We start from the raw sequence: 24095 nt of genomic DNA on the forward strand, positions 1-24095 counted from the left end.
TGAATGTTCGGCCCGATTTTCTTTATTTCAGGCTTCAGAGTGGTCCCTGGCACTCCCCACTGGCTCCTCTCCCTCGCCTTGTTCTCCAGCAGGAACCTGAGCTCTGGGAAGATGAGAGCCGCCGATGGGAAGTCCCCTTCACTCCCATCACAAGTTTCTTTCTTCCTCCCATCTTTACAACCAAGGACACGGCCTCTTCCTCCCAGAGGCTCACCCTTCAGCCCCGGCTCCAGATCTTTCCATCCTCAATTCTCAAAAGCCCAAGTGCTTGACTCGCCCTGCTCACCTACACCGTCAGTTTGTCTCTCTACTGGGTCCCTTACTTCTGGGAGCACCCCAACCCCTGGCACCCACAGCCACACTTTCTGTCTCCATGATTCGGGCTGCTCTCAGCTCCTGTTACTAGTGACATCAGGAAGCATTTGTCCTTTTGTGACTGGCTTAGACTGCTGAGCATAAAGTACTTAAGGTTCAGTGCACAATTTCCTTCCTTTTTAAGGCTGCATAATGTGCCATCTCACATCTCACGCACGCTGTGTTTATCCGCTCATCCGTGCACACTTGGGTTGCCACACTTGAGCTACCGTGAATAATGCTGTTATGAACACGGTGTACAAGTATCTTTTCAGACTCTGCTTTGGATTCTTTGGGGTATATTTACATAGAAGGAGGGGTGCTGGGCCATTTTGCATTCCCTCCCACAGCACACAAGAATTCCAGTTTCTCTGCAGCTCCCCAGTATCTGCTGTGTTCTGTTCTGTTTTATTAGCAGTAACCGACCTAAGGAGTGTGAGGCGGTGACTCATTGTCATTTCGCTTCACATCTCCCTAATGATGGTGATATCGAGCATCTTCTCGTGTACTTACTGGCTATTCACGGGTCTTCTTTGGAGCAATGTCTATTATGCATTTTTAAAAAAATACTTATATTTATTAAGTCATCTCTGCCCCCAAGGTGGGGCTCAAACTCAGGACCCTGAGATCAAGAGTTGCACGCGTCTCTGACTGAGCCGGCCGGGTGCCCCTCACGTCCTTTGCCCATTTCTGATCCAACCTGTTTTCTATTGTTCTGAAGTTGTAGGACTTCTCTCTATATTATGGATATTAGTCCTTTATCAGATACAGGATTTGCAAATATTTTCTCCCATTCAATGGGTTGCCTTTTTACTCCAAGGACGGTGTTTCCTGATGCGCAGAATTTTTAAATTTAATGAAGTCCAACGTGTATATTTTTTCTTTTGTTACTGTTCCCTTGGTGTCACGTCCAAAGAAATCATTGCCAGATCCCATGTTGTGAAGCTTTTGTGTGACTTTTGTGTGATTCTCTCATTTTGTTCTTTTGCAACATTTTTTTGTTGTTGTTGTTATTAAGGGTCTCTTGAGATGCCATATGAATTTTAGGATGGGTTTTTCTATTTCTGCAAAAAAAAAAAAAAAATCATTGCTCTCTTGGTAGGACCTGTACTAACTGTGGAATGCTCGGGCTAACACTGGCGTTTGAATAGCATTACGTCTTCCGGTCCATGAACACGGGATGTGTTTCCATGGATTTCCCTCTTCTTTACTTTCCTTCAGCGGTGTTTGACAGCTTTCATTCTACAAGTCTTTCACTTCCTTGATTAAGTTAATCCCTAAGTATTTTATTGTTGGATGCGATGGTAAGTGGGGTTGTTTCTGTAGTTTCCTTTTCAGATTTGTTCATTGTACTTAGAAATGCAGCTGATTCCTGTGTGTTGACTTTACATCCTGCTCCTTTGCTGAATTTACTTATTGGTTCTCACAGCTTCTTTGTGGCGTCTTTATAGAGTTTTCTGCATATAAGATCATGTCATCTAGTTGCTCCTGCGTCTCGGTGCTGCGTCCTCTCGGAGCCCGTGCAGTCCTTTAGCCAAGATGCCTGAGGAAACCCAGACCCAAGACCAGCCGATGGAGGAGGAGGAGGTGGAGACGTTCGCCTTCCAGGCGGAGATCGCGCAGTTGATGTCGCTGATCATCAACACCTTCTACTCGAACAAGGAGATCTTCCTCCGGGAGCTGATCTCCAACTCGACCGACACTCTGGACAAAATCCGATACGAGAGCCTGACCGACCCCAGCAAGCTCGACTCGGGGAAGGAGCTGCACATTAATCTCATCCCGAACAAGCAGGACCGGACCCTCACCATCATGGATACCGGGATCGGCATGACCAAGGCCGACCTGATCAATAACCTGGGCACCATCGCCAAGTCGGGGACCAAAGCGTTCATGGAAGCTCTGCAGGCGGGCGCAGATATCTCTATGATTGGCCAGTTCGGGGTCGGGTTCTATTCGGCCTACTTGGTGGCGGAGAAGGTGACGGTGATCACCAAGCACAACGACGACGAGCAGTACGCCTGGGAGTCCTCTGCAGGGGGCTCGTTCACCGTCCACACTGACACAGGCGAACCTATGGGTCGGGGAACGAAGGTGATCCTGCACCTGCGATAGAAGATGTTGGTTCTGATGAGGAAGAGGAGGAGAAGAAGGACGGTGACAAGAAGAAGAAAAAGAAGATCAAGGAGAAGTACATTGATCAGGAAGAATTGATCAAAACAAAGCCTATTTGGACCCGAAACCCCGACGATATTACCAATGAAGAGTATGGAGAATTCTACAAGAGTTTGACCAATGACTGGGAGGATCACTTGGCAGTGAAGCATTTTTCAGTGGAAGGACAGTTGGAGTTCCGAGCTCTTCTCTTTGTGCCAAGACGTGCTCCCTTTGACCTATTCGAGAACAGAAAGAAAAAGAACAACATTAAGTTGTATGTTCGCAGAGTTTTCATCATGGATAACTGTGAGGAGCTCATCCCGGAGTATCTGAATTTCATCAGAGGTGTGGTGGACTCTGAGGATCTTCCTCTAAATATTTCCCGTGAGATGCTGCAGCAAAGCAAAATTTTAAAGGTTATCAGAAAGAACTTGGTCAAAAAGTGCTTAGAACTCTTCACCGAACTGGCTGAAGACAAAGAGAACTACAAAAAGTTTTATGAGCAGTTCTCCAAAAACATCAAGCTTGGCATCCATGAAGACTCTCAGAATCGGAAGAAGCTCTATGAGCTGTTGCGCTATTACACATCCGCCTCTGGTGACGAGATGGTGTCTCTCAAGGACTACTGCACCAGAATGAAGGAGAACCAGAAACACATCTATTACATCACAGGTGAGACCAAGGACCAGGTAGCGAACTCGGCCTTTGTGGAGCGTCTTCGGAAGCACGGCCTGGAAGTGATCTATATGATCGAGCCCATTGATGAGTACTGTGTCCAGCAGCTGAAGGAGTTTGAGGGGAAGACGTTGGTGTCTGTGACCAAAGAGGGCTTGGAACTTCCAGAAGATGAAGAAGAGAAAAAGAAACAGGAAGAGAAAAAGACAAAATTTGAAAACCTGTGCAAGATCATGAAGGACATCTTAGAGAAAAAAGTTGAAAAGGTGGTCGTGTCAAACCGACTGGTGACCTCCCCGTGCTGCATCGTGACAAGCACATACGGCTGGACGGCAAACATGGAGAGGATCATGAAGGCCCAGGCCTTGAGAGATAACTCCACCATGGGCTAAATGGCCACGAAGAAGCACCTGGAGATCAACCCCGACCACTCCATCATCGAGACCTTACGGCAGAAGGCCGAGGCCGACAAGAATGACAAGTCTGTGAAAGACCTGGTCATCCTGCTTTACGAGACGGCGCTCCTATCCTCCGGCTTCAGTCTGGAAGATCAGCAGACGCATGCCAACAGGATCTACAGGATGATCAAGCTTGGTCTCGGTATTGATGAAGACGACCCCACTGCTGACGACAGCAGTGCAGCTGTGAGCGAGGAGATGCCGCCCCTGGAAGGTGATGACGACACGTCGCGCATGGAGGAGGTTGACTAGGTGCCGTGAGAATGACTTGTACATGTATTCGATACTTTATCTTCATTCCCTCTGATAATATATTTTCAAGGATGTTTTTATTTTTGTTAACATTTTAAGAATCTGTATGGCATGACCAATAACTACTTAAGGGGAAGATAAGATTTCTTTCTGTTTGAGTTCGAGTGTGATACTGTGACATGTAGGAACTAAAGCCCAGCTAGTTTTTCTTCCCTAGTGCCACGCCAGCTCATTGTAACCGGACAAGGTGACCTTTGTTGTGAGGTGTGCGTAACCTAACGTTAACTGTGGTCTACAGTGTTTAGCTACCAAGTGGATTCCTTAGTAAGACCAAATTTGTCTGTCACTGAAGTGTTCCGAGCTATACCTTGATGTTTTAAAGAGAAATGTTGGTTAAAATAGCTCTCACCCTCTAGGATCTACTTTTTAAATCTTCTGTCCCCTGTAGTTACCAGCTGCATGTACCAGGCCTCTAGAAACTAGTAGTTTAACCAACCGGATGGGAGTAACCGTGTATAGGGCTTGTTTTCCAAAGAGGAGCGTTGTTTAGAGTAGCGACATTCTAGGCCTACTTAGGCATGTTGTAAAGCTGTTGGAGAAGTAACTCCACAAGTTCCGTGAGTGGAAATGTAGTTCTCAAGTCACATTCTACATTAAAAGGTTGTAACAAATACAAATTAAAAAAAAAAAAAAGATCATGTCATCTGCAAACAGATCATTTTACTTCTTCCTCTCCAATTTGGATGCCTTTTATTTCTTTCTCTTGCCTAATGACTCTGACTCTAACTTCCAGTGCCAGGCACCTTAGACGGAGCCTGCCAGTGAGTCCGCTGTGTCGGTGAGGAGGCAGATTCCGGGTCCTTCCCACACTAATCCCTGCCTCACCCGTACGCTCTCAGCCATGAGCCAGGCTCCTCATCACATAGCAGAAGAGTTAAATTACCACTTGATTATGAAAAGATACCTAGAAAATCCACACAGAAGCTGAACACCACACTTCTGAATAGCTTATGGGTCAAAAAGGAATTACAAAGAGTTTTTTTGAGTTGGACAGCAATGAAAACACAACAGACTCGAAATGTTCATATGCTGCTACCGCGGTGCCCAGAGGGAAACATACAGCTTTGAAACACTACATTAGGAAAGAAGAAAGCCTTAAAACCAACGACCTGTGCTTCCAGCTGAGGGAGGGAGAAAAAGCAGAAGTGAAGAGTACAGAGAAGAAAAGAAATAATAAATTTGAAGAGAGCAAATGATGGAATTAGAAACAACAACAAAAATTGAGAAGACTAAAATAGCCAGACGTTGTTTATTACAAATATTAATAACAGTGATGAGCCCCTGCCAAAGCCATTAAAGAAAAGAAGAAATACAAGAACCAGCATCAGGAATGAGTGGACCATTTCTCAGCCCAAGCACAGACTTACGACAACTTCATGAGAAAATACCACAAATACACTGGACACTGTAGAATGGGCTGATTCCTTGAAAAACACAACCTACTCAAATGGACACAAAGTAAAAGAGAAAAATCTAAGAACCACGCATCTACTGACAAAATCGAATTTGCGATGACAAACGTTACCGAAAAGAGAATTGCAGGTCGCATCAGTTGCTAGGACAATAAATCTCCCCAGTCTTTCAGAAAATACAGAAGGGAGCAGCATACTCTGATACCAATACCAACATCTAGAACGTGGACATAAACACAAAGTTTTTAGCCAAATAAGAGCCACTGAATGGACTTACCTGGAATTCCAGGATGGCTTGGCCCCTAGGTCTGGGGTCTCGGTGGGATTTCTGGAAGGCTGAGCCCAGCCAGAACCCCTGATCAGAGCATCTCCAAGTCCTCCAGGGCATGGCGGCTTCATGGTGACTCAGGGCTCCTGGAGAAGCCGCCCAAAGCCTGCCCAACCCCCTCTGACCCAAACCCTATCCCTTCTGTCTAAAGTCAACCAACAGGGGAACCAACGATCAAACTGTAGTATACTGCTTTTGTTGAACATCCCTCCACGATGAATGAGAAGAAAGTATTAAGGCGTGCACTGGTGTGGTTGAACCTCAGAAACATGTCGCCCAGATGAAATGAGATACAGAGATACAAGGCACCTCTGACAGTAGGAGTCTGGACGCTGGTTGTGTGTGGACGGGAGAGGAATCACTTGAAGGGGGTGGGAGAGCGCTCTGCAGGGTGAGGGAAAAGTCTGCCTCTTGGCTGGGGTGAGAACAAGGCATTTCCCGATAGGTAAACCTTGCTGCAAGACAGCTGCATTGATGGGCATGATTTCAGTCCCAGGAGACTGAAAGGCAAGGCAGCGTGCCCTGTGAGGGTCTGACCACTGAACTCACAGCACAGGCGGGCTGCTCTGCCACGGTCCTTGCATTTAGCTCCCTCAGGGCGCGAGGGCGTGTCTGTCACCCCAACGAGGATAGAGGGGCAAGATAAAAGAACCAGCCCAGAGTCACACAACCCTTAAGGGGCAGACACTGGCCTCAAACGCAGCCCCCAACAGTGCGCAGCTCACACTCTCACCCACTGCGCGGTCCATGGTGGTCCATGGTGCGGCCTCTCTGGGGCATCCCACGTGCCCACAGGTTTCTTAAAGGCACGTTGTTGGCCCGGGCACCGGGCTTGAAGGAGCAGAAGCCCACACCGTAGGAGATTGTGGATTTCTTAATATCGCACAAAAAGTCCCGATTCCTTCAGCTCCAAACTGTGGAAGGCATGCATAAGGAAGGGCTCGAGATTAGTAGGGTTAAGCATTAGCTCCTTTCCTCATTTAGTGGAACAACAGGGCGGGGACAGAGCACTCACAGTCTTCTGAGCGGGCCTCTGAGTTTGCCTCCCGCTCTGGCTACATCCGGCTGTGTGATCTTGGGGAAGTTACTTAACCTCTCAGAGCTGTCTGCGAAGAGCTGAAGAGCTGTTGAGACAGTTGACTGAGCTGGTGAGGCGGAACAGGGCTTGGAATGCCCCCGGCATTTAGTAAGCACTCCAAAAACAGCAGGACAGAGATGAATTATTTACGAGCTGGGTGTGAGAGTGATCGTCCCAGACACTCTGGGGTAAATGCTGTCACCCTCGCTGCTCACGTTCAGAGTCCTGGAGCTGGGGGGTGACAAGGCTGAGCTCTGAACAAAGATGGTCTTGACTCCCCAGCCCCTACGGTTTGCCCCGTGGGAAGCCCGGGGTGACAGGGAGGAGGCCCCCTCCCACCTATGAGGAATGGAACCGCCCTTCCCTCGCAGGTTTGCATCTCTCTTCACCGAGCTGGAAGCGAGGCAGGAGGAGCTGGGGGTCGCCAGCTTCGGAACTGCGGTCACCACCATGGAGGAGGTCTTCATGCAGTAAGCAAGGCTGCAGCCGCAACCCCCAAGGCTCTCACAGTGGGAGGGGTCCTGAGGGTCCTGCATCTGACCCCTGTCCCGCGCTTGGCTTCTCCGGGGCACGCCCTCGCCCTTGCAGGGTGGCCCGCCAGCCTCCCATGGGGACTTCCAGAAATAGGGATACTGCCCAGCAAGGATGTGCTGGATACATTGTATCACCTTCCAGGAGGGAAAAACAAACCAAACAGACATTGTATCACCTGGGGCGCTGTTTAGTCAATGAGGAAGGCTTATTACCTCCACCCAGGGCTTGTGGAAGCACAGAGCTCTGTGAGCGTCAGGAAGCAGGGAGGCGGCTTCCTTCGAGGGGGGCGGGGATGGGCCGCTCTCCATGATTCACCCCAAAGGCCAAACAAGGCCAGAGAGCGACGATCAGATGCGGGAATATGTGTCTGTTATGTGCAACACTCAGGTAGTTTACAAATGCTAGTGATGATACATTAAAATGTATATTTTCTTTTATATTTTCCACCAGTCTATGTGGCTTTTTCTCTCCCTTTTTGGGGGTTCTTTTTCCTCAGTCTGTAGTTTCTTCCCCCACGCTAGTGGGGAATTCTGCGTTCTTACTGTACTACCTTAGCGGTCGGCGTAGATACTGAAACACATCTCTGTGATTTGTCAAGGCGCGGGGTGAGGTCATATCTTTGCTCTGCTCCTGGAAAACCTGAGACCATGGGACAGGCACGCATCCTGCCGTCACCAACTTGTATGGACTGTATATTTTAATCCTTTTTTCAACTCCACAAAACTGTAGTATTCTTGTTTGAGAACAGCAGTGGCCACTTAAACCCATGTGAATACGCACCTTCTCCCGGTTCATTCCTCTTCCATCTCCGATAACTGTCCTCCTGCCCACAGGACATTCTGCATGGTACCCGTTAGCGTTTTTATCCAGGAGCCAAACACACTAGTGTTTTTTGGTGTTGGGGGTCTTTGGGGCTTTTCGTTTTGGGGTATTTTGGGGGCAGGGGTCTGGAAATGATTTTAGTTCTCTAATTTTTAAAGGATATTGTCACCAGATTGAAAGTTATTTGCCAGGGCACCTGGGTGGCTGGTTGTTTGAGCGTCTGCCTTTGAGCTTGGGGTGTGATCTCGGGGTCCTGGGATCGAGCCCCATACCAGGCTGCCTGCTTGGTGGGGAGTCTGCTTCTCCCTCTGCCTTTCCCCAGCCGTACTCGCCCACTCATGCTCTCTCTCACTCTCATTCTCAAATAAATCTTGCAAAAAAAGAAAGAAAGCTATTCCCAGACTATTTCCGAGTCTCCACTCTTGCTGCTGAAAGTGAGCCGTAGGTTTACCCCGTGCTCCTTTGAAAGAAATCTGGCCACTCTTCGCTTCAGAAGTCATGCACGTTACCCATGGTCTGTGTTGGTTCAGTTTTCTTTTCTTTTCTTTTTTTTTGAGAGAGAGACAGTGAGAGAGAGCATGAGCTAGGAGAAGGTCAGAGAGAGAAGCAGACTCCCCGTGGAGCTGGGAGCCCGATGCGGGACTCGATCCCGGGACTCCAGGATCATGACCTGAGCCGAAGGCAGTCGTCCAACCAACTGAGCCACCCAGGCGTCCCTCAGTTTTCTTTTTAATTACCGTCCTGGACATCTGATGGACTTCCGGCCCCAGTGCAATGCCTTTCCTGAGTTCCACAGCGCCCAGTGTGTCCGCTGCTCTCCGTAACAGGGGTTAGATCTTCTCATTCTCGGTGCTCTGTTAGTTTTCTCTTCTTTTTCACCTTTTCCAGCCCTCCGCCTCCCGGAGCAGCATGTTGGATAATATCCCCCGACGTGTCACCCAGGTTGCCTCTTCTCCCTCCAGCTCTGTCTGATCCTCAGTTCAATGCTTCCTCTGAGTTCTCTTAAACAATTACATTTTTATCGAAGTATAACAGACGTACCAAAAGGGGCACAAATATCGACCCTAAGGTTCCATACGAGTCTTTGTCAGGCCCGTTTTCCGCCCCGCCTGAGGGTTCTCTCTTCCTGTTCTCAGAGCCCACCCTTGCGTCACGGAGTCATTCTGCTATGTGTTCTTCTGGGAACGGGACCATTTCAGCGCCCGCATTAGCTCTGCGGCCCACGTGGTACTAACTTTTGTGTGCAGTGTGACAAGAGGCTGAGGTTCATTCTCCTGCACGTGGGTATCCAGGCTCGAGGGACAATTTGGGGAAGAGACGTTCTTCCACACCAAATTGTTTGGATGCCTTCACCGAAAATCAGTCGACGTGTATGTCAATTTCTACATCCCCTACCCTGTCCCATGGAACTCGCTGCTGTCCCACGCCAGCCAGTCCCACGCCACCGTGATCGCTGCAGCTTTGTGGTACGTTTTGAAGTCAGGGAGCAGATGGTTTCTCCAGGTCTATTTTTTGAAGATTGTTTTGACCATTATAGGTTGTTTGTGTTAACATGTAAACTTAAATATAAACTCATCAGTTTCTATTTTTGGGGGAAAAAAAAAAAAAGAACTTGCCGGAAAACTGGTCCGTCGGTTACAGCTGGTAATAGCACGTCAACGCAAGCTGTTCGCAATAGGGAAAACGGGGAGGGGGGGAGCAGGCATAGAGTAAATAAAAGGGAACTCGGTGCCTTCTGCTTGGTTTTTCTATAACGTAAAAGTTTCTAGACTGTAAAGTCTATTTTTTTTTTACCTGAGTCTATTTTTTTTTTTTTAACCTGCTGGGTATATGATATGAGTGGTACTAAGTGAACCTACAGATTAATCTGGGGCGCACGGACAGCTACCTCAAACACTCACCCTCCCAACCCACAGCTATTACACACGGCTTCGTTGATTTGGGAGGTCATCGCTAATTTTTTTATCATCCCTGTTTTGCGGTTTCCAGAAGTTCTGCGTATCTTTTGTGAAACTGACTCCTACGTATTTCGTAGTTTTTCAAAGTTTGGAAATGGATTTCTGAATTTCGTTTCCAATCACTTGTAGCAGATCTAGAAATCATTTGTGCATTCTCTACACCTGGAGATATTATTTAACTCCCTTATTCCAACAGTTTGGGGTGGATTTCCTTAGTATTTTGTGTGTAACCGTCATGTGTAAAGACGGTGCTGCTTCTTATTTTCCAGTCTTTACGTCCCCACTTGCTTATCTCACAGTAGGGGCTGGAACACAACCGGCCCACTGCAAGCTGAGAGGCAGGTCAGCCTCTCCTGGGGCAGGGGAATACAGAGCGATACAAATTTCCCCCTGAGCGGCACTTACCTGCGTCTCAGCTTTTTGGCTATGCAGTATTTTCTTTACCATTCGGTTAGAATTCTGTTTATTTTCCCATGTGCTTTCTGCTCTGACTGGTGGCTTGCTCAGAACTGTATTTCTTATTTTCAAATTCAGGGAGATAGTTTTTAAAAACCGTTTTCTTGTTTGGTCTTGCCTTGTTTGTCTTGTTAAGGCACTTGATTTCGGCCGCATTTCACTCTGGTCCTAGCATACACTCCGGTAGCCTCCGTCCTTCAAAATGCTCCCGTCTGTGGCTCAGCTTACAACATGCGTTCTTCAGTGGCTGGGCGCGGTGTCTTGTGCACAACCAAAGGTCCAGTGGGTTAATTGTTGTGTACAAATCTTCGGTGTCTTTAAAAAAAATTTTTATCTAGGGGCACCTGGACGGCTCAGTCGCTAAACCGTCCGACTCTAGGTTTCAGCTTGAGGTCATGATCTTGGTGTCATGAGATGGACCCCGCGTCAGACTCCACGCTCAGCAGGGAGTCTGCTCAACCCTCTTTCTCTCCCCTCTGCTCTTCACGCTGCTCTCTGTCAAATAAATAAATAAAATCTTTTTAAAAAATATTTTATTTATTTATTTGACAGAGAAATCACAAGTAGGCAGAGACAGGCAGAGAGAGGAGGAAGCAGGCCCCCTGCTGAGCAGAGAGCCTAATGTGGGGCTTGATCCCAGGACCCTGAGATCTTGACCTGAGCGGAAGGCAGAGGCTTAACCCACTGAGTCACCCAGGCGCCCCTCAAATAAATAAATAAAATCTTCAAAAAAGAAAAAAAGCTACAACTTAAAAAAAAAAGTGAGGCACTAGGTGCAGGTCACCATCTAGGGGAGGAGATTAGCACAAGCGACAGAAACAAAAAATAAACAAGTAGGATGGTATCAAAGTAAAACGTTTCTACACCGTGTGTACACCCCCAGCCCCCATGACAGAACACTATTCACCATCAAAAAGAAGGAAAATCCTACTGGGTGCATTGACACAGATGGACCCTGAGGGCATCGTGCACCATGAAATAAATCAGACAGAGAAAAACAAGTCCTGTATGGTCTCACTTCCATGAGGAATCTCAAAATCACACAGACAGACAACCTCCTGGAAGCCAAGAAAAGCTGTGTGGTCGCCGGAGGCGGGGGGTGAGGGGGGATTTGGGGGGGATCAGGCAAAGAGGGTCACAGGGCACAGACCTGCAGTTCCACAACGAGTAAGTTCTGGGCGTGTCACGTACGGCCAGGCGACTGCAGTTAAGGGTCCTCTATTGTATATGTGACAGGCTTTAAGAGAGCAGATCAAAAAAGCTCTCACCACAAGCAAAAGCTATTGTAACTACATGAGGCGACGGACTAGTCCACAGTGTATACGTACCCCGGAAACTTCTAAGCACATATATCACTTGTATCTCAATAAAACTGGGGGAGGAGGACAGAGAGCAGACACCAGGAGGCAGAGATTTGAGGGACGAGCTGGATCCCGTCTACGCAGGGCAGAAGCCTCCGAGAAGCTCGCACTCTGGTGTCTGAGGAAAGCGCGACGTGGTGCTCGCAGAGATCCCACCGTAGAAAACCCCCCTCCCTCCCTCCTGAAATTCAGTCTTAATAAGCGACACTCTTATTTTTGTAAATAGGAAAAAAAAATTCTACTAGCAGAAACCATATGAAGAGGAAAAATGTAAAAATACGACCTTACGCCATGAAATATCAAAGAAAACACTGTGGCGAAGTGCCCCGTGGTGTCCCCTCTCCCCACACACCCACCGCAGGTGGCAGATGACGTCCTGACGAGAGAGAGGCCCCGCAAATCCCTGGGATCGTCACTAATACCCCCTGCGTGTAGAAACGCTAAAGAACGGACAAGCACAACGCCTGGAAAAGTCATGGAGGAACCGTCGACGGGAGAAGCAGAGCCCAGCAAAAGGCAGGGAGGGCCTCCGGGGCGCACCGTCGGTGGGAGCAAGACCCAGGGGCTCGCTCCAGCCTCGCCCCCTAACCGTAAGCACGGCTGACCCTCAAAAGCAGCAAGTTTGCCCAACTGACTGGGTGACTCGTAGGCAAGGTCACCAAAGTGTCGGGAGCCCTGCTGGCTAGCTCTCTCAGCCCTCCAGAGGTTTGCTGGAGTTGGCTCACATTGGCTCACGAGAGCCAGTTATTAAATTATCGAGAATTGTGTGAGCCAGTGAAACAGAGCAATTATTAAAAATTAAATTGCTCATGCTTATAAATAAGTCATGGTAAAAACAGGGGTACAATTGTGATATCCATTCTGGTGTATGTTGTTCTTTTTTTCCACACCACCAAGCAATGAACTCTATCCTGACGCTTCCTACCTGGAAGAATGGCGTCAGATCCCCAGGTGAGGGGGTCAGGCCGGCAAGACTGCCCCCCACCCCCAACTCTGGACCCTAGTCCCAGTCAGGTGGTCACCTGCGCTTCTGACCCAACCAGCTCCACACCGGACGTCCCCACAACCCCTTTCCGATTCATTTGCTAGAACGGCTCACGGAGCTCAGAGAAACTCTCTCACAGTTAGCAGGTCATTATGAAGGATATGCCTCGGGATCCAGATGAACACGGACACAGGGAAAGGGTCCGAAGCGTCCACGTGCTCTGAGAACGCGACGGTCCCCACACCTCCACGTGCTCACCAACTGGAAAGCCTCTGAGTCCTGTCCACTCGGGTTTTTGTGGAGGCTTCCGGACATGCGCACGGTGGATGGATTACGGCGCTGGCCGCTGGTGCTTAAACTCGATCTCCAGCCCCTGTCGCCTCCCAGGAGGTTGGGACGTGGGCTTGAAAGCTCCAACTTTGCCATGAAGTGGATGGTTCCCCAGGCAACCGGCCCCCATCCTCAGTCACTTTCGCATGACAAAACACACCTTAACCGCTGTCTCCTCTTGGGAAGTTGGAAGTGTTTGAGGAGCTCAGTGCCAGGACCGGAATGAAGACCAAATATCTATTTCTTATCACAGACCACAGTGTCACAAACGGTAACACACAGACTTCACCTCCTCCTGCTCTGGCTGTGTCCTACTGTTACCGGTGCTTGTGGGTTGTCTACACTGACTCGTGTCTGTGCGACGGGCATATCTGTCAACAGTTTGAAGTTGACCACAGTGAGACCGTCTACACCACAGAACTCGGTACACACTGTAAATCAGGGTTTAGTTGATTGTCTAGACTTCGAAAGTCATGGAGAAAACATGAATAATGCAAAGGAAGTTTGAAAACGTCTCCTATCGGGAGCCATCTCATTAAGAAGAGCACAAAACGTGAGGAACTATCCTTCCAGTATTAAAAAAAAAGTAGCGTTCAACTCAACGGGAGTGCTGCTCACTCCCTCCCCCCGGAGATGAATGAGTGAATTTCTGACACACGTCTTTGTTATCTCACATGTACCCTGATCGTTAATGTTAATTAGAACCGACATTCTTGTCGGAACCCCACTCAGGAGAGCTAGCTGGTAAACCAGCCATGGGAGGGCGCCATCTTGGAAGGGGATCCTCTGGCGTCGGCTGTGCCTTCAGACCACCACATCCCTGGCCCATCGCCCACCATCCCGGATTCCTGACCCACAGAACTGTGGGAGACAATAGACCCCTTCTGTTGTTTTGAGCCACTAAATCTGGGGATAATTGTGCCACCGCCGTAGACACTAACAAACACACCGTCTTTTACCGAACTGTACTAGAGGGAAAATGAGCCACACTATACTGGACTGTTTTGTTGAGAAAAGTTCCCATTAGAGGAATAACTGACCCAGAGGCTATGAATAAAAATATCTTTCCTGACTTCTTAACAGTTTGTTGCCAGCAATGAAAATATCTTTTTGCCTTGAGCGGGGTTCAGCCAACCTTTTCTGGCCAGAGAGGAATATTCGAGGCTATGTAGACTCAGGGCATAATCAAGGAGAGTATGTTGGTGCTTTGATAACCATTTAACACGTAACCATTTAAAAATGTGAAACCCATTCTGAGCTCAGAACCAAACAGAAAACAAGGCCTTGGGCTAGATTTAGCCCCGGGCTGTAGTTTACCCGCCCCGGCCAAAACGGTCAGCAATGCTATGTTTATAACTGACGATTTTTCTCATAAGATAGATATTAAGTGATATTTCATTTTTGCCTTAATTTGCGTAAGGCCGCCTCCGTTCTTTGGAAGTGCCATTGGTCCGTTAACTCAATATTCAGTTAATTCAGCATTACTCGGGGCCTGTTTAAGACTCTCTAGATCCGAACAAACTGACGTGAGTTGTGGTCTTTGTGAATTTGCATTTCTCTTTGTTTCGGCCTGGTTTAGGGTTAACAAGCTGTCAGACAGCAACACAGATGTCCAAGCCCTCAAGATCTCCTCCACGCAGTTCCAACAAAGAGTGTCTGTCAGCGGGATTAAACGCATCCAGTCCCAGATCTTCTCAGTGCAGCCGGGCCTGCCAGTCCAGCTGAACACGGGGGTGAGCAAGAGTGTCCCGCGCACGCAGGAGGGCAGGTGCGCTCAGTTCTTAGAATCACACTCTTCCTCTGTCAGGAAGTGCGGGTCAACCTTTCACAAGGGTTGAGGGGAAATGTGCAGATTTCCAGCATAAAAGACAGGCCCCCGCTAGGTTTCAGCAATGCCAGGCTCTCGGCTCTAGTTCAAAGGCAACATCCCAGTGTTTCGTGGCCAGGATTAACCCAACGGAGAAAAGTATCGGAAAAGGTCACGGTAAAGGTCACAGGAAAGGTCTTGGCCCTTCTTCTCACCAAGAAGAAAGAATAAAAGTCTGCTGGCCACAAAAGCATGTTTAATCTTCCTTTTTCCTCTCTCACTGTGAAATAGATCATGTGTTAGATCACTGGGAGTTTAAGATTTTTTTAAGCATCCTTATGAAATACACGGATAACCTATCATGTTCTTTTATTGTTGAAAAAAAAATATGGATGTGCATCTACAAAATGGTCTCACTTTGGCCATCCATAAGGTATGACCTGTGCAATAGTGAGATTGGTTTTCATGGGTTAGGGAAGAGACTGATTCCACTGTTTCATAATCTCGAATCACACGCCATCATCCACGGGGCCTCTGAGTTGGAAAGGGTCTCGGGGTCATGGAGGCCAGCCGCCCCCCAGGCTCTTCTCCAGACTCCAGCAAGAGGTTCATCTGGGCTCCACATGGCCACGCTTTGCTTCTGGAGACTTCCCAGGGAGGATTTCTCAGGGTACAACCTGAGACACGTGGAGAGCGGTGCCTTTAAAGGAACACTTCCGTTGACTGTGGCCTTCATCGTGTCCAGTGCAGGAAATTTCCGGGCTCCCTGGTAGAGACTTTCAGGAATTCGTCAGTGTTTGGGGCCAGGAACGTAGGAATCCCTGACTCAGACCTGACCCCCAGCCTCTCCCCCGCCAGGCCCAGCTACTGTCTTGATGCTCAGCGCGCGTGACCACACGCTTCACAGTTACCGTCCGGGCCACAGGGACCACGTGCATGTGTACCCGCGCTATGCGTCACCAGAAGTGGGATTTCTAAGTTAAAAGGCTATAGGAACATTAAATGAGGCATTCCTCCGGCTAATTTGTTTTCTAAGAAAGTCGTACCAAATTAAAACTCCAGCAGTGGCATTTTCCCCACATCCTCACCAACTGGAAATTTCTGATAATCTGGTAGATTAAAAAAATAATAATAATAAAAATGGCACCATACTTACATTTGCTATCTGTTCAGGCTACTCTTCCAGATCTTTCCAACCTATGACTTCTTTTTCTGCCATTGAATGTCCATCAGATCATTAAGTCAAAGAGTTTTTATTTGAAGCAAGTTCTGAACATCCTCAAGATGTCGGGCCCAGTGTGAGAGAGGGCAACTGGGGGGGGTGCTGGGGGACGCACAGGCCTCCGGAGTCTCCTCTCCACGGCCGCGCTCACGGGCGCCCCACTGCCATTGCAGGCCTCCCTCATCCGCCAGCAGTTCTACGTCATGTTCCTGAAAAGGGTCACGTACTCTTGGCGCAACTGGATGTTGATGGTAACCATGTAGGTCCTGGCGCCGCTGGCGATCACTGTCTTCAGCCTGGCCTTCCTCAGCTTGGATACGCGCATGGATGAGGTCCCGCTGGAACTGACCCTAAAAACATACGGTCGAACCACCGTCCCCTTCTATATTTCTCCCAATTCCAGGCTGGGTCTTCGGCTTTCGGAATATTTGACAAACATGCTTGAGGCTGAGGAGCAGCTCCCTCTGGAGACCCTGGGTAAGTCCGAGGCTCCAGGGACGGGGCGTGCACAGGCTTGCTGCTCCCTGTGGGGATGCCCCATCCTTGGGGGCCACGCAGTGCTCCCTGAAGTCAGACAAACAGCCAGAAGGCTCAGAAAAACATCCTTAAAGCCCTAGATGACAGGAAGGGGAGGATCCCCAGGGATGAAACCAGGTCGTGTCTTTCTGGGGACTGCGGCATGTCCAAAAATGAAGTTGATAAGTTATCTGATGTGTTGGACAAGTCCTGAGAGATTTACACGTCTGTCAAGGGGGGTTGGTGACAAATGTGAGAAGGAAGGTCATGGGGCGCCTGGGTAGCTCGGGTTGTGCCTCTGACTCTTGATTTTGGCTCCGGTCGTCATCTCAGGGTCGTGAGATGGGGCCTCTGGGTGTGTAGTCTGCCGGCGATTCTCCTTCTCCCTCTGTCCCTCTCCCTGCTCCCGTGCGCGCGCCCCCTCTCTCTGTCTCTAAAAATAAATAAACCTAAAAGAAAGAAAAGGCCGGACGTTAACTCAGGCAGAGAGGTTGCACAAAAAAGGAAACAGAACACACCACTTGGTTCAGCTGTGAACCGATTTAACCAACCTTATGCTGGGCTCTAGGGGAGGGCAGGGGCGGGGAGCCTGCAGGGGCGGTGGGTAAGAGAGGAAGGTCCGCATCTCCACGATGGGGGTCAGTAGGTAAATGTGCGATTTAGCCCTCTGGAGGGGCGCCCCCCGCGACCAGGCACTGAGGATGCAGGGCAGGCCAGGGCATCGCCCTTTGTCCATGCGAGTCTTGCATAATTATTTGCTTTTAAAAGTTCTACAGCATGAGTTACTTGGACTAGAAGTAAAATCGTAAAGTATTCGCTTTTTTCAATCAAGTAAAGAGATCAAAGGCAGAACGTGGTGTAGCACATGGGGAGAAGGAGGAACCTCGCCTCTGCTCCGGCCGAGGGGGCGTCCCTCCAGCAGCACGGTTACCGCTGTGGCTGGGATGACGGTCCCTTCCGGCGCCAAAGACCCCCAAGGTCCAGGGAGTTCTGTGCGGGTCGTGTGTTTAGGTGGCGCCGTGTGCTGAGAGCACAGAGAAGAAGGGTGCTGCTGCCAGCTGGAGTGCGCCCCGGCCAAGAGGTCGGAGGGGAAGTGAGGAAGGGAGCGACAGTTGGGATGATGGCAGCGCTGCCGGACGGCGGGGACACAGCTCCGCCTCGGAGCGGGACTGATTGGCTCCCTGGTCAGAGCCTGAGCTGTGAGCCTGAGCTGACCGGCAGAAGGGGATGAGAACTGCAGAACATTCCAAACCACAAGGAGAGTGTTTGTAAGCGCAGGAAACGGTGGGTCCCCAGGGGCAGAAAGAGCCTGAGGACAGGAGCTGGGTTTGGGCGATGGCTGAGAGCGGCAGGCCGTGTGGGCACTGAGGGCCACCAGTGGTGGTCTGGGGTCGTGCAGTGTGACCACTCGTAGCCTTCCACGCACACGAGAGGGGCTCAGGGCTGCGTCAAGGCCCTGGAGAGGGCAGGGGAGGGACAGCTGTGATGATGACTAGACTTTTCTGCGTTTTTCCTGCGGCTTCCATCAACGAAAGAGGCTTTAGAGCAGCCCCAGAGCTGTGAGGCCCGGGCAGGGGGTGGTCCCGCAGGCACAGGGGTCCCCGGAAGGGAGGGCGCAGCCGGAGGAGCCACGGGGTCCCAGGGACGAGGTGCGTAGCTCTGGGACACTCGGCTCTCTCACAGGCTCCGTGAAGGACCTCCTCCTGCGAAAGGCAGAGGAGGAGCCAGAGGTCTTTGATTACAAATAGTCGTGGCGGCTTCCTTTGAGGACTCAGGGAACCACACCACGGTGACGGCGCTGTTCAACAACCAGGAGTGCCACTCGCCCGCCGTGGCGCTGGCACTCGTGGACAACGTTCTCTTCAAGCTGCTCTCCAGGGCCAGAGCCTCCATCACAGCCATCAACCACCCTCAGCCCCGGACGGCCCTGGAGGCTTCGGAGGATATCTTGTACAGTATGTGCCACTGCCCTCCCCCCAGCAAAGCCTCCCCGACCACGTCCACGGCGGGGCCCCCTTGACCACCGGTCGCTTCGCGTTTGCTTCTTGTTGTAATGACAACTTGTCGCCGTGGAGGATGGCTCCTGTGGGCAGCTCTGCTCAGACCGCCTCCCTCTGTCTGCCCCCGCCCGTGTCCTGCCACAGGGGCCCGGAGGCACACTTCCTCATCACCAACTTGCTTTTCGGAATAGCGTTCTTGTCTAGCTCCTTCTCCATCCTGACAGTGAAAGAGGGGTCCACGAAGGCCAAACACCTCCAGTTCACCAGTGGCCTTTACGTGGCCACTTTCTGGCTCTCTGCGCTGCTGTGGGACCTCGTCACCTCCTTTGTCCCCAGCCTGCTGCTGCTGGTGAGGGCTGCGTGGTGCTGGGACCCCTCCCTGCACATCATGGTGGGCTTGTCGTGGGGACCCCGCCAGGGACCGGAAGTCTGGGCCAACAGCTCACCCAGGACATGATTCCGTCACTGACCCTTGGGAAAGGTCCCGACACCGTTAGAAGCTGAGGGGCCGGCTCCAGGGTCTCCAATGTGTGCCAAGCCCACAAGTGCATGCACACGCCAGTAAGAGGCAGCACGCTGGGGACCCGTGCGCAGAGCCGGGAAACAGCTCACCGTGCGCTGACGGGGCAACCCCTGGATGGTGACACTCCGGGTGGGACGGCCATGTCCGCCTTCGCTCCGCCTGTGTTCTGTAACCGCTGTTGAACTCCTGACCGCACGGTGGGGACATGCCGGGGCAGAGCCTCTCACCTGAGCGGTCAGAGAGGAGGATGCGCAGGGCAGGGGCCACCTGGGCAGCACACTTACTCTTAAAGTTGGGATCATCGTAGCCTTTCTCTAACCCTTAGCATCAACTCTTAGAGACTCTTCCAAATTCTCCCCTCTCCCCCGAGGTGGTGTTTCTGTACAAGGAAGAAGCTTTCACGCACGAGGGCAACAGCACGGCCGTTCTCTTGGCGCTCACGCTCTGCAGCTGGGCCAGCACCCCCTTCGTCGACCTGGCCGGCTTCTGCTTGCACTATGACGGCAGCGCCTTCGTCAAGCTCTTCATCACACTCACCTTCCTGAGCATCTGCCCCAACATTCTCGCCCGGGTCACAAGCCAAAAAGGTGAGGACCGGCCATCGACACATACCTTCCATTCTTCCGCTCACAGTCACAGACGGTGCACCCCCAAACGTTAGGCTGTTCTCAGCAGTGGTCCCTGAAGAGCCCCAAACCGTGTCCCCAGCACACATCTCCAGGGGAGCGGAGAGACATGGCTACAATCACGTTATGCGCAGCGGCCAGTAGGGAACAAACCACTTAGTGCACACACGCAGCCGCGTGAATGGACATAGGGCCCCACTGATAGGACGGATCCGGGTGACGGAGTCAGGAGACCGGTGGCCTCGGGTTTGGGAGACAGGGGCTGCTGAAACAGAGACCCCAGGGACCCTCCTAGACACACTCGCCGTCTTGAACGAAGTGCGGGTTACGTGGGCATAAACGTGTGTCAAAATTCATCACATGGTCCACTGAGGATGAGGCGTTTCATTGAAATGAGTTATTCCTCCATTTTATTTTATTTTATTTATTTTTTTAAGATTTTATTTATTTATTTGGCAGAGAGAGATTACAAGTAAACAGAGAGGCAGGCAGAGAGAGAGAGAGGAGGAAGCAGTCTCCCTGCAGAGCAGAGAGCCTGATGCGGGGCTTGATCCCAGGACCCTGAGATCATGACCTGAGCCGAAGGCAGAGGCTTAACCCCCTGAGCCACCCAGGCGCCCCTATTCCTCCATTTTAAAGGAAGGTAGTAAGTCAATCAATAAGCCGAGGCTGGGAGAGGGCCGTTCGGTGAGTGTGTGGTTCACGGCGGAGCCCCCGGGAGCAAGCCGCCATCCACACTGTGCACCCGGGCTTAGATGTCGTCATGTCTGGCTGCATCTGTCTCTGCGTCGGGCTGGATACACACTCGTTTCTCCCTCTGTGGTCCTCTTCTCCAGGCACTTGGATGCCGTTGCCCTCCTTTCAATGGGCCCTTGGGTTTTTGTTGTCGCTACCTGAGAGTATGTGAACAGCTCCCTCTCTTCATCTCAGGAGCCATTCTGTCTCTTGAAGGACCGGCCGTGCCTGTGCCCGCGGCCACCGTGCTAGAGCACGTCTCCCTGGTGGCGGTCTGCATTGTGCCGCACACTGCCGAGTTCTCATGCACGCCACCGGTGGAATTTTGGAGGTGGAACTGTTTTCATCTGAGCAGATCAAAAAAGCAACAGCATTTTGACTTTATGATGGGAATAGAACAAAAAGCACATGGCAGACAGAGGAAGGGGGTTAGCAAAGGCATGTCCTAAGGGAACCCTAACCCCCCGTCCTCAGCCACGGTGTGCGTCCGAGGTTCACGGGTCTGCGTGCCAAGACGCACCCCGGGCGGTCCCAGCGTGGGCAGGGCACGGAATCCCCTGAGCAGTGCTGCCCTCGTCTCCGGAAAGAACCCGAGGTTTCCTCCCTTCCTCCTCCCCCAAGCTGTCCAAACTCACCCTAGGGAGATAAGCCCCTGCAAGTCCAAGGACACTGAAGGGCCCTGATGGGGGCAGAGCTCTCAGAAAGAATGATCAAGCCAGGGTGCCTGGATCTCTGGACCTTCTCTCTGGATCCCTCCACCTTCCTGGGACCCATTTCTTCTTACCTTGCCCCATGCCCTTTCTTCTCTCCCCTCCTGCACAACAACGAAGACCAAGATCCTTCTCCTGCCACGCAGGAGGCCCCCTCCCCCTTAAAAGCCACAGGGAAAGGAGGCTGGGACAGGGCACGAAGCTCTGGTCTGGAGGGGAGCTCACTGCTTCCTGTGTGCACGCCACCCCCACCTCCTGAGGAAGGACGCCATTAGGACACTTTGGCCTCTGTACACGCGCCCCAGGGGCCTCATTCGGAGGCTGTCGCCATGGCAGCAGAGCCCGGGGATGTAAAGCCACATCTGAACTCTCCTTTTTCTGAGATGCCACTAAAGGAATAGGAAAGGAAATAAAGGTGTATGAATTCATGATAAAGAAGCATCCGAAGGGTGCTTTGGGGGCAATGGTGGAGCAAGGACCTACTGAGCACCGCAGAACCCTGGGGAGGCTTGGGAGCCAGAAGCGGGGGAGGGGAGGAGGGGCTGCTGGCAGTCTGGGCCTGTTCCTGTCCCCACGTCTCCACCAGGAAGCGCACAACACACAGGCAGGCTCCGGAAGGCAGACAGCCCTCCTCTGGGTGGCCGGAACTTGCTCGCACACAAGACGTACACATTCTGCAGAGTCCCCTGCCTGAAATGTCGCCCGCCCCTGTGCACAAAGCCGGCGATCGCCTCTCGGGGCCTCTTCTGTTTCTGTGGCTAGACAGGCAGAGGTCTCCGAGCACTTGAGGACGGCAGATACAGGAGAGGCAGAGAGCAAAGCAGACTGCCAAAAATGCAGTACGGGGAAATGTGGGACACAGAGCCACCACTTCGGAAAACATGGCATCTGTTAAACTGTAGAATTCTATGAGGGGGAAAAGAAAAGCAAACAATCTTGAGTGCAAGAAAGAGCTGGCTGCCGACACAAACACTTAGCAGAAGGGGTGGTCGATGAAGCCTGTCGACCTCCCGGCATCCCGGAAGGCAGAGCCAAAGACAAGAGGAAGCAGGGAAGGCGGGGACAGGCGCGGGGGTAGGGTCCAGGAGCTGCAGCCCGTCCCCTGAGAAGCACGCCGCAAACGGAAAGTGGACTTGAGGAACTCACCACCAATCTCCCAGAGTCGCAAACCAAGTTCAAGTCCGGAGGGATCTGTCAGACGTCCCAAGACGGGCGGAGAGGGGTCCAGACCTAAACCCAGATGCTTCCCAGAGGACAAGTTCTAGACACCGTTCACCGGTCAGCCGAGCGGAAGGGCGGGATGAGGGCAAGTCGAGCCACGCCAAGGGAAACGCGACCCACCGTGTCGCCCTCTCCGAAAGTCAAGGGAGAGACGTGGCCCAGCAAAGTGAAGGAACAGAGACAAAGAAGGCACAGGACCTGGAGGGAGCGGGTCTGAGCGCAGGGTGCGGCGGCGAACAGCCACCATCCGGTGGAGGGTGAGATTCTGAGATTCGAGGGTTTGTGACCTTGCCCCGGCCTTTGAGCGGCTTTGGGGTAGTGGGAGCTGTGAAGATCTGCTTCTTCGGTGAGAAGGTCGCTCGTGGACATCTCTGATTCTGGTTAGGGTGAGCTGGGGAGAAGCAGGTGTCGGCTCTCAGAGTCTAACCACTTCCCGCCTAGGGCCCAGAGACACCGCCGGGTGGACTGTTGGTTCTGACTGGGCTCAAGAACGTTGTTTAGTGGTTAAGCCTTTCTCTGGAGCCCGTGCAGGAGGGGCAAGGCTGCGGTCCTGCCAGTTACCCCCTGACCCCCGGCCCCGCCACCTCAGCTTCCAGGCTAGATTTCCAAAGTTAGAATTCTAAGTAGAGCAGACAAGGAGGGCCTGAGCCTCTGGGCTTCCCTCCCGGTCCTGTCTGCCGCCTTCCTAGCTGTCCTGCTGCGTTATGGTCTCAGTGCAGCTCAAGGCCCGGTCACAGAGCCGTGGCCCCCTGGGCCTCGGGGCCCGGATCGCAGCGAGCATGTGGAGCGCCACAGCTCATGCTCCTTGGCTGGGTGGGCCCTGTCTCTGCGGCTGCTTTGGAGTCCTGGCCCAGAACATGTCGGTTGGGAGACCTCATGTCCCAAGGTCAGCCCCATGAGGAGTGGCCCTGCTAGCAAGAATTTCACAGGTCGGCGCCCAGAAGCTGTACTGCTCTAATCCCAGGTCTGGAGGGTAGAGCCCCCTTCGTGTCACCAGTTCAGCTTCTCCCCTTGGGATCTGTAAGTCCTGAGCCCGTGGGCTCCTCCCCTGAGTTACCCATGGGGGTGGGGCTGTTGTGTGAATTGTCACCAAGTCCAAAATTAGAGCTCCCGTCCCTGACCCTCAGTTCCTCCTTCCTGCTGGGGAAGATGCGCTGGGTGTGGAGGGATGGCAGGGAGCAGCCGGTGCGGGGGGGCGGGGCTCGGGGATGCGGTCCTGTCACCAGCCTGGGGCCCCGTGCGGCACACTGCGAATTTATCCTCTAATGAGCGGCTGATGAGCAGAAGTTCTTCTTCCAAAGAACACTTGTGTGTATTGGTTGTAAATGAACGTTTAAAATATTTTAAATACACATCCCCTCAATTTCTTGCCCAACAACCTTGTTTGGCATTTCCTCTCTTTGCAATATGACACGAATCTGAAAATTGGCTTCTCTTAACCTCTAAGAGGCCCCAGTTTCTGCATATGTGGTTCATAACCACCCGATTTACTGCCTTGCTTTTGTGTCTCATAGG

At 51.5% G+C, this 24095-nt stretch overlaps 1 protein-coding gene and 1 pseudogene across 1 annotated transcript in view; both read left to right on the top strand.

The window, feature by feature from the left end:
• Positions 1-24095, top strand: part of LOC125091113 (ATP-binding cassette sub-family A member 17-like) — a 72670-nt gene that overhangs the window by 31272 nt on the left and 17303 nt on the right. The window contains 7 exon segments of the mRNA XM_047714554.1: positions 7146-7244; positions 14800-14953; positions 16423-16726; positions 18449-18502; positions 18505-18715; positions 18910-19114; positions 19659-19875. Of these exon segments, the coding sequence (XP_047570510.1) occupies positions 7146-7244; positions 14800-14953; positions 16423-16726; positions 18449-18502; positions 18505-18715; positions 18910-19114; positions 19659-19875 (1244 nt within the window).
• LOC125090904 (heat shock protein HSP 90-alpha-like) lies at positions 1837-4559 on the top strand (annotated as a pseudogene).

The sequence above is a fragment of the Lutra lutra genome, chromosome 18, assembly GCF_902655055.1.
Source record: "Lutra lutra chromosome 18, mLutLut1.2, whole genome shotgun sequence".
In the NCBI taxonomy this organism is placed as follows: domain Eukaryota; kingdom Metazoa; phylum Chordata; class Mammalia; order Carnivora; family Mustelidae; genus Lutra; species Lutra lutra.